Below are 13470 nucleotides of genomic sequence, written 5' to 3'. Positions count from 1 at the left end.
GGTCTTACATAACCCCAGAAAACCGATATGGAGGACAGCTTTTTTTTAATTTATCAACATCGCTTGAAACTCATTATTCACTGGTTTTCGGGGTCGCTGATTACGTCCACCATATTGCATCTGCCATTTTGAATTTGGAAAAGCCGACATCACATCGGATTCGTAATCAGCAAACCCCAAAAACCACCGAGCAACCAGTTTCAAGAGATTTCGATGCATTTTTTAAAAAAGCGTCAGCCATATTGGATTTGCCTATTTAGTTTTGGAAAAAAACGACGCCGGTTTCGTAATCCGTGACCCAGAAAACCACCAGCCCTCCATATTGGTTTTTTGGGATTATGTCAAAACCCCGATTCTTTAAAAAGTTAACATTCTGTTTACAAACAGTTGGTTTCGTATAAACAAAATCGCTACTCACATTCGGACAGTTGCCCTTGCAGAGCTGCACGCCACAACTCACATGCAAGCGTTCGCGATCGGGAAATTTGAAGGCTGGAAATGTGGCCGTGAATGTTTTCTCCATCAAATCGTCCGGTTGCTGCTTGGACCAGCCCTCGTCCAACGGTTTGAAGTGTTTATTCAAAGGCGGCATGACCTGGAATTGCAAGGAAATAATATTAATAAAGAAATTGGCGTTTAAAAACGGAGGGAAGATTTGCATAATAACGCTTAAATTAAAATGGAAATTTTTGTTGTTTAAATAACATTACTCTTTTTCTAATTTATAACGGTAAGTCTTCACATTCACGCTCATAACTCAGAAATGTCTTTATTACTGTGCTTTGAATAGCAGATCGTTGTTTTTGTTGTTGTATTTGTATAACATTATTTATTTTACGTGTTGCATTATATGAAGCGTAACGTAACATCCAAACGCTATGGGAAGATGTGTTAACAGGTTTAATGAACTTACGTTTTTGCGCATTTCAACGGAGCTTGTACATACATAAATACCTATTGTAGATAAATATGTACGTATATAGTTAAATATAAATAAAAACCTCTTTGCATTGTGCTTTACCATGCAATCAATCTCGCGCAGTGCGGAAAAAGATTCAGCAGCATCGAGTGTTTTGTATAAAAACGACACTCAAATCGGCGTATCTGTAATGAACGCCACAAAACGTGGTAAATTTAACAGTTAATACAACAACAATTATAATAACAAAAAACATAATTATAAGAAGTGCCGTTTGAATCTGGATCAATTTTCTTAAGAAATCTACTGTCATTCCCACGTAGTCTAAAGCGCCTAATGACTCTCGAAAACTCCCCTTTGGCGCATGTAACAAGTTTAGATAGTCTCAATAACCACAACTGACTGACGGAACAACATCGTACGCGAAGAAACCCTTCTACTACCGAAAAGAATTATGCCATTTATCGCAAGAGTCCCGAACTACCTAAGTTTAAGCCGTCTCAGGTTCCCTTTGGAGTACATATTCGAACCATATCCGCACTAATTCTACAACGGATCATCCTTTTCGTATACCAAGTGATATTCAGCGACACAACTTTCAACCATTCCCTTTGTAAACGATCTTTTCGAAATTGGCTCGTGAGACCTCGAAACGAATAGTTCGGTTGGTACTCTTGTTGTTTTGTTATAACGAATATCCAGCTCTGCTGAACCGGAGTGTATAAGTCTAAGAAAGTATAAGTCTAAGTCTAGTTAGTTTAGTCATCTAACGGTCGGCCTAGATAACGGTCGGACATTAAGAAAAGGGGTGTTAGATGAGTGGAGTTCATTCATAAAGGGGACTCGTTGCATGCAGAACATATATTCTGTTCAGTCAGGATAATTAGGTGTTTAACATGGAAGAATATTCAGAATGAAGTTGCGCAAAGGTCACTCTGGTTTCACGAGGCAACTCGAGCTCATCGTCTGCTATTGGTGGTGGTTTGACTCTAAGAAGTTGGTTCTTATCATGTCGGTTGATTACCGATTGAGTGCCATCCTACGTGAGTGTTGTCATCCGATCTTTTCGAGATTGCGTCGAAAGACCCGAAATCGAAAGTACTGTTGGACTTTTTTCGTATCGATTGAGTGCTATTCTGCATATATCTACAACCCTTTATACCCAATATTTTCGAGATTGCCACGTGAGACCCGATATAGAATAATTCTGTTGGACTTCTACGTGTTGGTTGATTACTGATCAAGTGCTGAAGAACTTTGTGAAAACTTGAGATTTTGTTTACCAATTGAGTGCTGAAGGAAGGTGTGGACACTTGAGAGCAGTAAAGAATTCAAGAAAGGCTTATTCATTTGATATAACGGATATTTAGGTTGCAAATAGATCTTAAATCAGTTTAGACGCTAGTTGCTTGGTGTGTGATCCAATATGAATCGACTTGGACGTTGCGTAAAACACGCACGCATCGCATCGGTAGTCCATCCTTAAAAATTCGGAACTTCATTATAGAGTTACACACGATTTTGTGTCAAAAAATATGCATTACAACACTGCAGCTCTTTCCGGTTAAGCATTTTGCACCATAGAAATAGAAAACTTAAGTCAGCGATCAGTTTACGTAATGAAATATGTGCATACGTCAATGCCCTATCACATATCACATATCGTAACGTCAACACTGACAATTCCCAACGTAAATGTCCGCAAAAATGTGAATACGAGTGAATACTACAACAAAGGAGTGGCGACGCATGCATTTGTGGCAAATGCAGACTTTTGTCAAGTTCAATGTTTCTTCCATAATAGACAGATAATCATAAGGCGGGTGTAAATTACGCACAAACAAAAGTGTATATTTTCAAGCGTTGCAGTTGGCAACGCTTTAGTTTACCAAGCGTAATTGATGTGTGAAAAATGCACGCTTTACAATGAGATAAAAGTGTAAAGTGGCGAGAAAAAAAAACAAACAAACAAAAGCGCGGCATCGAATGCCAGCAAGTACGCCAGCTCTGGCTCCAGCTCCACTTACGTATACGTACATACGTTGACGGAAATGAAGGCAGCGTGGTGTCGGAAAAAAACGATGATTTAATAATAAGAAATACAATACGTACTGCTGAAAAGTCTACATTGGCGTAACACGACAGCAGCGAAAACGGAAGTTCATGCGGAGTTCAGTTGGATATTTAAGGCTTCAAAGCTTCACTTACACGTTGTCCACTTCTTACTGCTCTTAAGATCTTAATTCACTGTTTGAAAATAGTAGAACGCTCAGAGAGTCAAAGATCTCAATACTAGTTCGATTTGCTCCCTTAACCAGTGGCAACTCCGATAATCCTACTGTCGAAACTTTAAGGCCTTAAAATGAATTTTCTGGCGTTACACTGAGGAACCAAACAAATCTCTTAGCAATATATTAATACCAAGCTTATCTATTTTAAATGAAGATCGAACGTATACGAGGTGTCTTCAAAAAATAACGGGAATTTTAAAAACAATATTTATTCATTAATCACTACATTAATGTGTTCGCCTTCGAAATAGTCCCCATTCAATACCATGCACTTTTGCCAGCGCTTCTTCCAATCGTCGAAACGCTTCTCAAACTCGAGTTTTGGAATGGATCTAATGACAACCCTTTAAGGTTCAAGGAGCCATGTCTGGCGAATATAGAGGCTGGAGCTACTGTAACGATCCCCGAGAATCACGAACGAGCAAAGAAGTGTGAACTTTAATTTTTTTGAACACCAAGAAGGGAGAAAATTAAGGAGGAAATGTTATCGAAAGGTACAAAGGACATTTGTTGTTCTGGAAGGAAAGGGGCCCGATATACACTGTTGGGAAGTGCTTCAAATATGGTAGACGGGAAGGGAACTTTAAACTTATAACCAGAGTTGTGGTATGATCTTACAAAATTGGGATAAATTCATGGAGGAAAAAGTGCAAAGTCCCCGTGACTGAGGTCTAGCGCGTACCTAGGTTATGAAGCCAACTTTTCTGAAAACTACTGAATTGAGTTAACAATGAGGATATGCAGACCGATGCAAAGCCGAACCGAACTCAGACGAAAGCAATGGTATTGGCGATCAATTTTAACACACTAGTCCATAAGACTTGAGAAGATCACGAATCAAGAAGAAGGAAAAATTGCTTTTCAGACCTGGTTAATCATAAACTGAATAAAATGAAGTACTGCCAGGAGGGACAATTCGTATCAGATTAGCAATGAGTCCTTGTGACGACGTACAGCCCTTACCTAGATTATGAAGACGACATTTCTGAATTGAGACAGCAATGAAGAATGTAGACCGATACAAAGCCGAACTCTTAAACGAAGCTCGCAATCAATTGCATCATACAAATTTTGAAGCCTTCAGGCGATCACTAATCAAAAAGAAGAAGAACTCGTACCTTCCTAGAATAATCTACTGAATTGAGATACCAATGAATGATATAAAGCCGAACCGAACTCAGAAGAAAGCAATGGAATTGGCGATCAATTGCAACATACTGATCCATAAGACTTCAGACGATCGCTAATCAAGAAGAAGAAGAAGAAAAAATAGATTTTCTGACCCGGTAAATCTTAAACTGAATAAAATGATGCACTCTCACAACGCTTGACCTCTTCACAGCAATTTGATTTGACTGTTATTATTTATTATTGTTTTTGTTTTCTAGTGACACTTTCTTGAACTAATAAATCTTGCTTAAAGGTCAACACTTTTCCACAACTCTGCGAATTAAATGACATTTTGACATTTGAAAGTGGCGTAAATAAATAGGGAAGCACATTTGCGGTAATTTGTCGTGCGAAACTTGGGCGAAACAAGAAAAAAAAAAAAACAAAATAAACTGAATTAATTGCAATGAATAAGCACACAGAAGTGCCACTGTCTATGTGTGAATAAAGGCGAATAGCAATAAATTAAACAGCAACACTGACAACGTTGACCTCCTAACCAAAATGAAAGCGAAATGAAAATGAAAATCAAAACAATGAAAAATCTATTTGAAACGTTTTCAAACGTGTTTGTGCGCCAAGAAGAATGAGAATGGGAAATCACACTCACTGCGTGCGCCAACGCTTGAGCGCTATTATACTACAAGCGTTTTTCAACTATGCAACTGATATAATTTATACATTACATAGAGACACACACACACACACACACACTTCGCGTACAACTTTACTTGTACTTTTATGCTAGGCACACAGCATAATGAAGGCGCTTGCCGCTTGCAATGACTTGACTTGGTGTGGTGAGGCGTTGAAAATGCAAATGCGCGCATCAAGAAACAATTACTGGAAGCTCATACTAGCTACTGGGTCACATAGCAGCCACGCTTTATGCCGGCATTTACCACATTTAACCAGTTACTGTGGCATGACAATGGCAGAACCTTCTTTGCGCTGGCCCATTTCTCTTGCGTTGAGACACCACCACAATGCCAGCGGGATGTTACTTGCTGTATGCTATGATTTCTGCGTGTGAATGTGTATGCGCCTGGAGTATTCGTGCCAAATATGCTAATGGAAAATATTTCACTCATGGCTAATTATTGTGACCTCTTAATCTACTCAACTATGCGAAACGCTTCAAAGAAAATTAAAGAAAAAAACTAAATAAAATCAGAAAACAGATCAGAAAAAACAATAAGAAACAACTGTTTTTCCGGCGCTTTCTTGGCCGCACAGCAGACAGCAACTTCCCAAAATCTTAATAAAACACACATATACACTTACACCGGAGCATAGAACAAGTGTAATGCGCAGGCGGCTGAGAGCAGTTATGAAAAAACAAAAACAAGCAAAGCACTGAATTGTTTAATTGCTTTGTAACCGCATACCCAGCAAAAAACCAAACCAAAAACTAAAAAAAAAATTAAAAAAAAAACAATAACAATAACACCGTAATGTATCTGTTATGCAGTGGTAAAAAAATGAAAATGAACAAACTGTTCTAACGTTTAGCATAATTAGACGAAAGCATTGTAACAGCAAAGAGGCGTGTGGACGGACGGACGGACGATTGTACTGTTTAGTGGGGCATAGTGCCACAGGCAGGCGTAACCGCAAGCTTAAAATAGCGTGGAAGCGTTAGTTGCAACCCATTTACCTACCACTTTACAGATATAATAATTATGTGTGTGCGGCTTTTATACAACGTTTAATGGTTGTGTGGTAAGAAAATTGTTTAAATGAATGAAGCCATTTTTTGTTAACATACACCGCAAGACGTTTAGAAATAATTGTGTGACGAATTTTGGTCCAGTAAAAGTTTGAATTGTTTTGAAATGTGTATGGTATAGGAATAGGGTGTTTTTTTTAGGAGTATAGAACATTTAGTAAAAAAAAAGTATAGAAAAATCAATGAAATTGATAAAGAAATTAAGAAGAAGAGTTCTTCGAAAGTTAAATGACATTTAGTGTTGTGGGGAATATATATTACCACGGCAATAGATACAATATTGCGAGAATTTTTCTAAAAATACGCTTAGATGTTAAATTTAGATGTTTAGAGCCCCACCTGTAGTGTGTCACGTTCCACATTAAGAATTACGGTAGCTTCGGGCCTTCAATTAAAAAAAAAGTATGGACTAATCCTGACTTTGGCATTCAAATCACGTCTGATAGTAACCTTTTCTCTATACAATGAAGTCCTGAAGGCTTTTCGGGACTGATAGCATCCAGCCTTTCGCTACTTCATTCATGATTCTATTTTGAAGGTCGATGAGTACATCCAGACCCAATGCTTCCGACGGTTAGTCAAGCGACAGTCAAGTTATGCGGATGATCCCAAAAGTACCTGTGATGGCTATCATCTGGTACTTCAGTTGCAGGCGCTTTGTTACCGTTATCCACTCTGACTTTGCCAAAAGCAATCTCTTTGGCTTCTTCAGACGACTTCCCTTTTTTGAGGAGTCTGAGGTATACCTCATTCCTACCCTTCGGGGGTCGTCGGGGCAACCTGAGAAGCCCGACTTAGGTTTTGGACGCTATTTACCTCCCCGATCCCCTATATCTTATAGGCTTCTGTGCTGGGTCATTGCCTTTAAGATTCTACGTCGCTAGACTTCCTGTCTCAAGTACTTTAGTGGGGTTTGCTTCCGCCCGGTTCCCCCGTGGATTTTAGTCCCCTGCTTGGAATGCCAGAGGTAGTGATTTGCCTAAACTGCCTCTGCCGCTCTTCGATAGCACGTCGACGTCTATTGCATGCTCTTCGAACAACAAAGGATCCTCTGCCGTTAGGACATCCAGGATCCATGATCTTCTCCCTGAGCTGGGATACCCTTAGTCTGGCGAGTCTCACGAGTTGATCCTCAGGGACCGTGTCTTCTGTGGGGAAACAATCAGGCCCGCCAAGACAGAGCCTCATGACGTGTTAAGGCTACAGATACTTCCAAGGCGACTTGGTGTTGGGAAGATTCCGTTAAAAAACATCCGGAGTTTCCTCCTGGCCGCAAACCATCCAATGGGCACGGGAGTCGCATAACACCCTGGTTTTGTAGGTGGCAGCTCTCTGATCGGCCTTACATGAGGTGCCTACTGGGACCGTCATGTCGGTCTCGCAATGGCCGGCTGAGATGCAACTAAGCGCCGGCCTCGCGTCAAGTTGATTACCATTCGCAGCATCGAAATAATTTTCTTTTCATTAAAATCGTTAGTAACTATTAAGGCTGGTTAGACTACGAGAGTCCATATTTCGTCCAAAGCCTCATTTAAATTTCTAATATCTTGTGTATTCAGCAACATTTTCTTTTACTTTTTAAAATATTTCTAATAATTTCACACTTTCTCTGAATATTACTTTCCAATAAGTGGGATTCTAACTGTTCTTTAGGTTATGCAAAATGTTAGTAACAGCTTTATCGTCATTTAGCTACTTCTTAAATGTAAATTTTCCATTAACATAAAAATAATCAAATCAGAAACTGTGAGAAGAAGCGGTGAAGATTTAGAATTGATTTACAATTCAATTATAAAGTTAGAAATTTAATAAACTAATAAAGAGCTGATCAATCAGTTAATCAAAAGCTGGTATAATAAACACCAGCATACAATGGCACGTTGAAAGCAATCAAAGAAGAAGAAAAAGCTTGAAGAGGTAGCCAAAAATTTTGTGAAAGAAATTTCACGCGAATTCTTTTGCTCAACTAAGAAACTAATAATAACGGTACTATAGAAATTTAGGTACAACAAAAATAACTTTTTTCTCTTAGCACAAGAACCAAAGCTATGCTGAAGCAGCGAAAAAAAGTAAATAAATCAGGCCTATCAGGTTTGTATTAAAAATGAAAGTTGTGTTTTTTCACCGTTTCTGCTCCCACTTCTCGTTTTCGTAATGGTCACCACCACTCATAGTAATCACCAAATCGTTAGCTACGCTAATCGCGCTAATTTATCAAATACACAAAATATCTTTCTTACTACATCCATAACGGTTACTATGCTATTAAGACAAAGACCAACAACAAATGAAGCATTAGATGCGATGCGTATAAAAAGTGGTGGAAGAAAAAAAGAAAAAAAAAATAGAAAAATTTGTGAAAAATGAAAACGTCAACACAGCAACAATGCAGACGTGTAATTTACAGGAATGTAGGTTATATGTCTAGAATGCACATGTGAATGAATGAATGACTATTGAGAGCCACTGTTATGTGTAAATTATTAAATTGATTAATTGAGCGCGAGGTTGCGGATTTCTGTTTCAGGTGTACATAAATACAAATATAGACAAACGTAAATATGTAAATTTCAAGTCGTCGAAATGATATGCCGAGTGCGCGACGCTTCACGCTGTTTTTTAGACGCTCAGCAATGCGGTCAGTAACGGCGCCTAACAGATTAAGCGAGAATTGATAAATATTTGCAAGAAAAGCATAAAAATCATTAAAGAGATTTCTGACCTAACTTTTCTTAGCCAACAACTAGCGCTGGGCGTCAGCTGTTAACCCGAAAAAATGAAATGAAAAGGTACAACTGTAAGCTTTCAAAAGGCTGACCTTAAGATTAACTCGATAACATAACTTATGCGAGTACTTAACGAGTTATGTGCGCTATTAGAAACAATTTATACACGCAACAGCCCACTCGGCTCAGCTACCGCACATTAAGCGTGAGTTACTAGATAACCTTGCCACTCAAGAGCGATATACCATTAAGCATATTAATTATTTATATATGCGTTTGCTGCCGCCCACTCACCTGCTCATCGATGGTGCAACCGCGTTCATCCAACAGTTGTTGCTTTGATTCGCCCAGTCCATCGAGCGCTGCGCAGTCCACCACGCGCACACCCATATTGCCTGGCACGATGGCGCGCACTGTGAGCGTTGTGGCTTGGCCCACTTCTACCGCACCAATGCCATCAAGGCCGCCCAATTCAAGCCAAATGCGCACGCGTGGTGTGGCATTGCTGTTGGACGTTGTAGTTGAAGCGCCAACATCAGCGCCGCCGCCGCCCTCGCGTACATCATCGCTGTTGTTTGCTGGTTTGGCTGTTGTTGCAGCAGACTTAGAGGTCGTGGTGATTTCCTGTTCTTTCTCAACATCAACACCCTGTTGTTCTTCTTTCAATGTTTGCGTTTCAATATTGGACGCTTCCGCTTGCGGCGCGTCAGCGAAATCTTCATTACCAGGTGTGGCTGTGGTAGCTGTTGCATGATTATTGTGCTTTTGCGGCGCGCCAAGTGTGCGCATGCGTCCGTTTCTGTTGAGAACGTAGTGAAATGTTGTTAGCGTACAAGTACAAGTACTACACCAACAACACAACTTACCTATAATTCGCTGGCACTTTCCATTGTTGTCCCGCTTTTATGCGTGCCCTTTTATTCGCCATACTCGCAATCGGTCCCACCATCATGCCCATCGCTGTCGGTGGTAGCTTACAACGCACTGTGCGCAATATGTCTGAGCTCTGCCGCAGCTTTTGCTCCATCTGCAGCATTACACGCACAGACAACTCCATAACGCCATCGGCGCGAGGCTCAGCGCGTACACCACAACCGGATGTGGGCAGCCGCAAAGTGACATTTTGTTGTGCGTTGCCGCGCGCGCTGCATTCTAATGGAAAGTCCTTGGCGTATACAAGGCCGCGGAAGTCGCGATTCAAATCGATGCGCATTGTGAAGAGGTCACGCGTACAATTCGTGTGTACGGACAGCACTTTGTAGCGCTTCTTCGGCAAATTACCAACATTGCGTCCAAGTTTGGGGGGCGCGGACGCTTTGGCGTTGGTAGCGGCGGCATTTGGCTGTATAGACTCCACATCCGCTACTTCATCATCGTAGCGCTGACGTGCGCGCGCTTGCCGCGCAAGCGTTGCCGAGGTTGACGTTGCGGTTGTTGTCGGAAATAGACGCTGCGTGGTTAGAAGTGTAGCTTCCGATGATGAAACCAAAGGTGCGACCAACGGTGCTGCAGTTGTTGACTTCGCGGCAGCCGACTCATTTGCCGCGGTGTTTGCGCAGACACCGTGACATATTAGCAGCAGTGACAATGCCAGTGGCAGCTGCAACACGCCGAGTGTCAATCGCAGACGTTGCAAGAACATTAGTACTGCGATTTATAGTTACATATACCGCTAAGCAAATAATAAACAGCAACAGCAACTGTTGTTGCACTTGTGGGTTATGGTATTGTGATTATTGTGTACGTTGCAGCAACGGTGTTGAGTGTGTTCATGCGTAGTTGTTGCCGTTGCTGACGGTTGTCGTCATATGTTGTTGTAGTTGTTGTTGCTGCTGCTGCTGTCAATTTTCTATGAGATTAGCAATATTCTTGCAGTTCTTTCTGCCTTTATGTTGCCCTCCTACGTTACTTGTACAACTTACTAACAAATAACGGCACTTATTTTAAGAGCTTCTCTTGTCTACCTCGTTCACTTCGCTACGACGTATTAGGCGGCTGCCGTCGTTGCGCTTGACTGCCTCAGTAGTGGTTAAATGCAGATGTTCTTGTAAAATCAGCTTATGCGGTTTTACGGTTTAACAGCAAAAATTAAAAATTCTGAAATTAGAAAAAAAAAAATATTTTTGATTACAAAAATAAAATTCGAGGTTAAGCAAAAAAGGAAAATCTACGCCTAATCTACTTGTTTGAAGACAACAGAGGGAGGTAACAGTGAAAGCAATAATTTTTTTGGTTCTCAAAATATTTCGAGCGTTATAATACTAAAGAGGATATATTTGAGAATGTAGCTCCAAGCCGATCTGCTACATGCAAACTCGAGAGAGGCGATCAAAAGTATAACAAAAACATCAAACTACAACTGGAAGCTGACTTAGATTGAGGTTGGGTGCCGAAGTTCAAAACAAATACTTCCATGGATGTACATCGTTTCATAATTTATAAGGGAAAATACTTCGACGTGTTATTCATTTACGAATTTTCATTTCAGAAACCAATTTTTTAGTTCAGAAACCCTTATATTAAATCAAGATATGGAGTATCGCACTGTGACCTGTTGTCTATTGTACCCTCGCCTATTATCACAGTATATTAATTAACCCCATCACGCCAAGAAAGCTTAATAGTGTTCTGGGGCTAATGAACATGATACTATCTCTTTGGGAATAAAATGGTCCCATTAACTGACAACTTTTGATCGTAATCGCAAGGCAATCAACTGCTACATACTCAGATGTCTCGGTTTCTAAGTCACGAGTTCGACAATGATTCGACGAGCAGATTCCTAGTTTATGCAGATCACTTCTTAGTCTGCGGTGGCTAGTATCTCTAAGGACATGTCGATTCACTGCAATGAGGAGCTACTAGTCCTACCGGCTTCGCGACCGCAGCTTATTTTGCCAGCTGGTCTCAAAGTAATTAACACCGATAATCTTACTCACGACCTCGGAAATACGGTTTTTCGGTTCCGTGTATATATATATAGAAATCAGACAAAAACACGCGTCTATTATACCAACAATAAGTAGATTGACAACGATAATATTACGTCTTCCATAAACGAAACGGTTATTTTACAAAAATGTTCCGAAATTATAGTAATTATACTCTCGCAACAAAGTTGCTACGAGAGTATTATAGTTTTGTTCACATAACGGTTGGTAGTAAGTCCTAAAACTAAACGAGTTAGATATAGGGTTATATATATCAAAATGATCAGGGTGATGAATAAAGTTCAAATCCGGATATCTGTCTGTCTGTCCGTCCGTCCGTATGTCCGTGCAACTGATAACTTGAGTAAAAATTGAGATATCTTAACGAAACTTGGAACACGTATTCCTTGGCACCCTGAGGAGGTTGCTTTCGAAAATGGGCAAAATCTGACCATTGCCACGCCCACAAAATGGCGAAAACCAAAAACTTATAAAGTGTCATAAGTAAGCCATAAATAAAGTTATGAAAATAAAATTTGGAACATAGGATCGTATTAGGGAGGGGCATATTTGGATGTAACTTTTTTGGAAAAGTGGGCATGGCCCCGCCCCCTACTAAGTTTTTTGTACATATCTCGCAAACCAATAGAGCTATATAAACCAAACTTTCTGCAGTCGTTTTTTTTAGCCGTTTCCTTATACAGTCCAAAAATGAAAGAAATCGGATAATAACCGCGCCTACCTCCCATACAAACTCACTAACGAGAAACGTCAGAAACACTAAATTTTACAGAAGAAATAACAGAAGGAAGCTGCACTCAGATTTTTTTACAAAATGAAAAATGGGCGTGGCATCTCCCACTTATGGGTCAAAAACCATATCTCAGGAACTACTCGACCGATTTCAATGAAAAATGGATGAAATCGGTTCATAACCACGACAACTTCCCATATAACTCAATTTTGAATTCCATCTGATTCCTTCACTTTATAATGTATACATAAGGAACCAATGAAGATAGCGGAATAAAACTTTGCACAAATAGTACATATCATCTCTGGCTTTACTTGAGAAAAAATTGTCGAAAACGGACTATAACTTTTCAAGGCCCTGTTATCGAACATGTTGAACTCCGCGCCTAAGGGTAAATTTTAACCGAAAATATGGGTAAATCTCTCTGATAATTTAATGTAATTCAGAGGAAATTGTTTATTCTAATAGTGTGCCTCGGTTTCAAAAATTATTAAAATCGGATAATAACATCTCCTAGCTCCCATATACCTAATTATAGGCTTTTCAAAAATATGGTGGGCTTTAATCTGCATATATGTATTGATTAATATGAGAGATATCTTAGCGAAATTAGTGATATAGTGTACCTTGCTGGGGAAAATGAATGAAATCTGTTCAGGAATTTCCTCAGCCCTCATACACTATATAGGACGATTTTCGTTATTCTATTAAACTTTGTGCCGAATTTATAGGTAAATTTGGGTGTTATCTTAATAAAATTTCTTCAATAAATTGCGAGAGTATAAAATGTTCGGTTGCACCCGAACTTAGCCTTTCCTTACTTGTTTTTTTTACTAATCGGCAGCTAGTCAATATCGGACAGTTGCTAGTTTGCAATTTAAATATATTACTTTTTTTTTAATATTGATCACGTTCAACTAAAAACGCTCATTTTGCATATAATTAAATACA

General features: G+C 39.7%; 1 protein-coding gene across 2 annotated transcripts in view; it reads right to left on the bottom strand.

Moving 5' to 3' along the window:
* LOC105208597 (uncharacterized) overlaps positions 1-13470 on the bottom strand; it is a 79473-nt gene that overhangs the window by 5777 nt on the left and 60226 nt on the right. For both annotated transcript variants that reach the window (XM_029037980.2, XM_029037981.2), the window contains 3 exons: positions 9702-10932; positions 9130-9634; positions 419-595 (listed from right to left, as the gene is read on the bottom strand). In XM_029037980.2, coding sequence (XP_028893813.1) covers positions 419-595; positions 9130-9634; positions 9702-10477 — 1458 coding nt within the window. In that variant the 5' untranslated portion in view covers positions 10478-10932. The remainder of the gene's footprint in view (positions 1-418; positions 596-9129; positions 9635-9701; positions 10933-13470) is intronic.

This window comes from Zeugodacus cucurbitae, chromosome 5, assembly GCF_028554725.1.
Source record: "Zeugodacus cucurbitae isolate PBARC_wt_2022May chromosome 5, idZeuCucr1.2, whole genome shotgun sequence".
Lineage (NCBI taxonomy): Eukaryota > Metazoa > Arthropoda > Insecta > Diptera > Tephritidae > Zeugodacus > Zeugodacus cucurbitae.
Note: the sequence above shows the minus strand (reverse complement) of the source record. Positions and strands in the feature narration are given on the sequence as shown.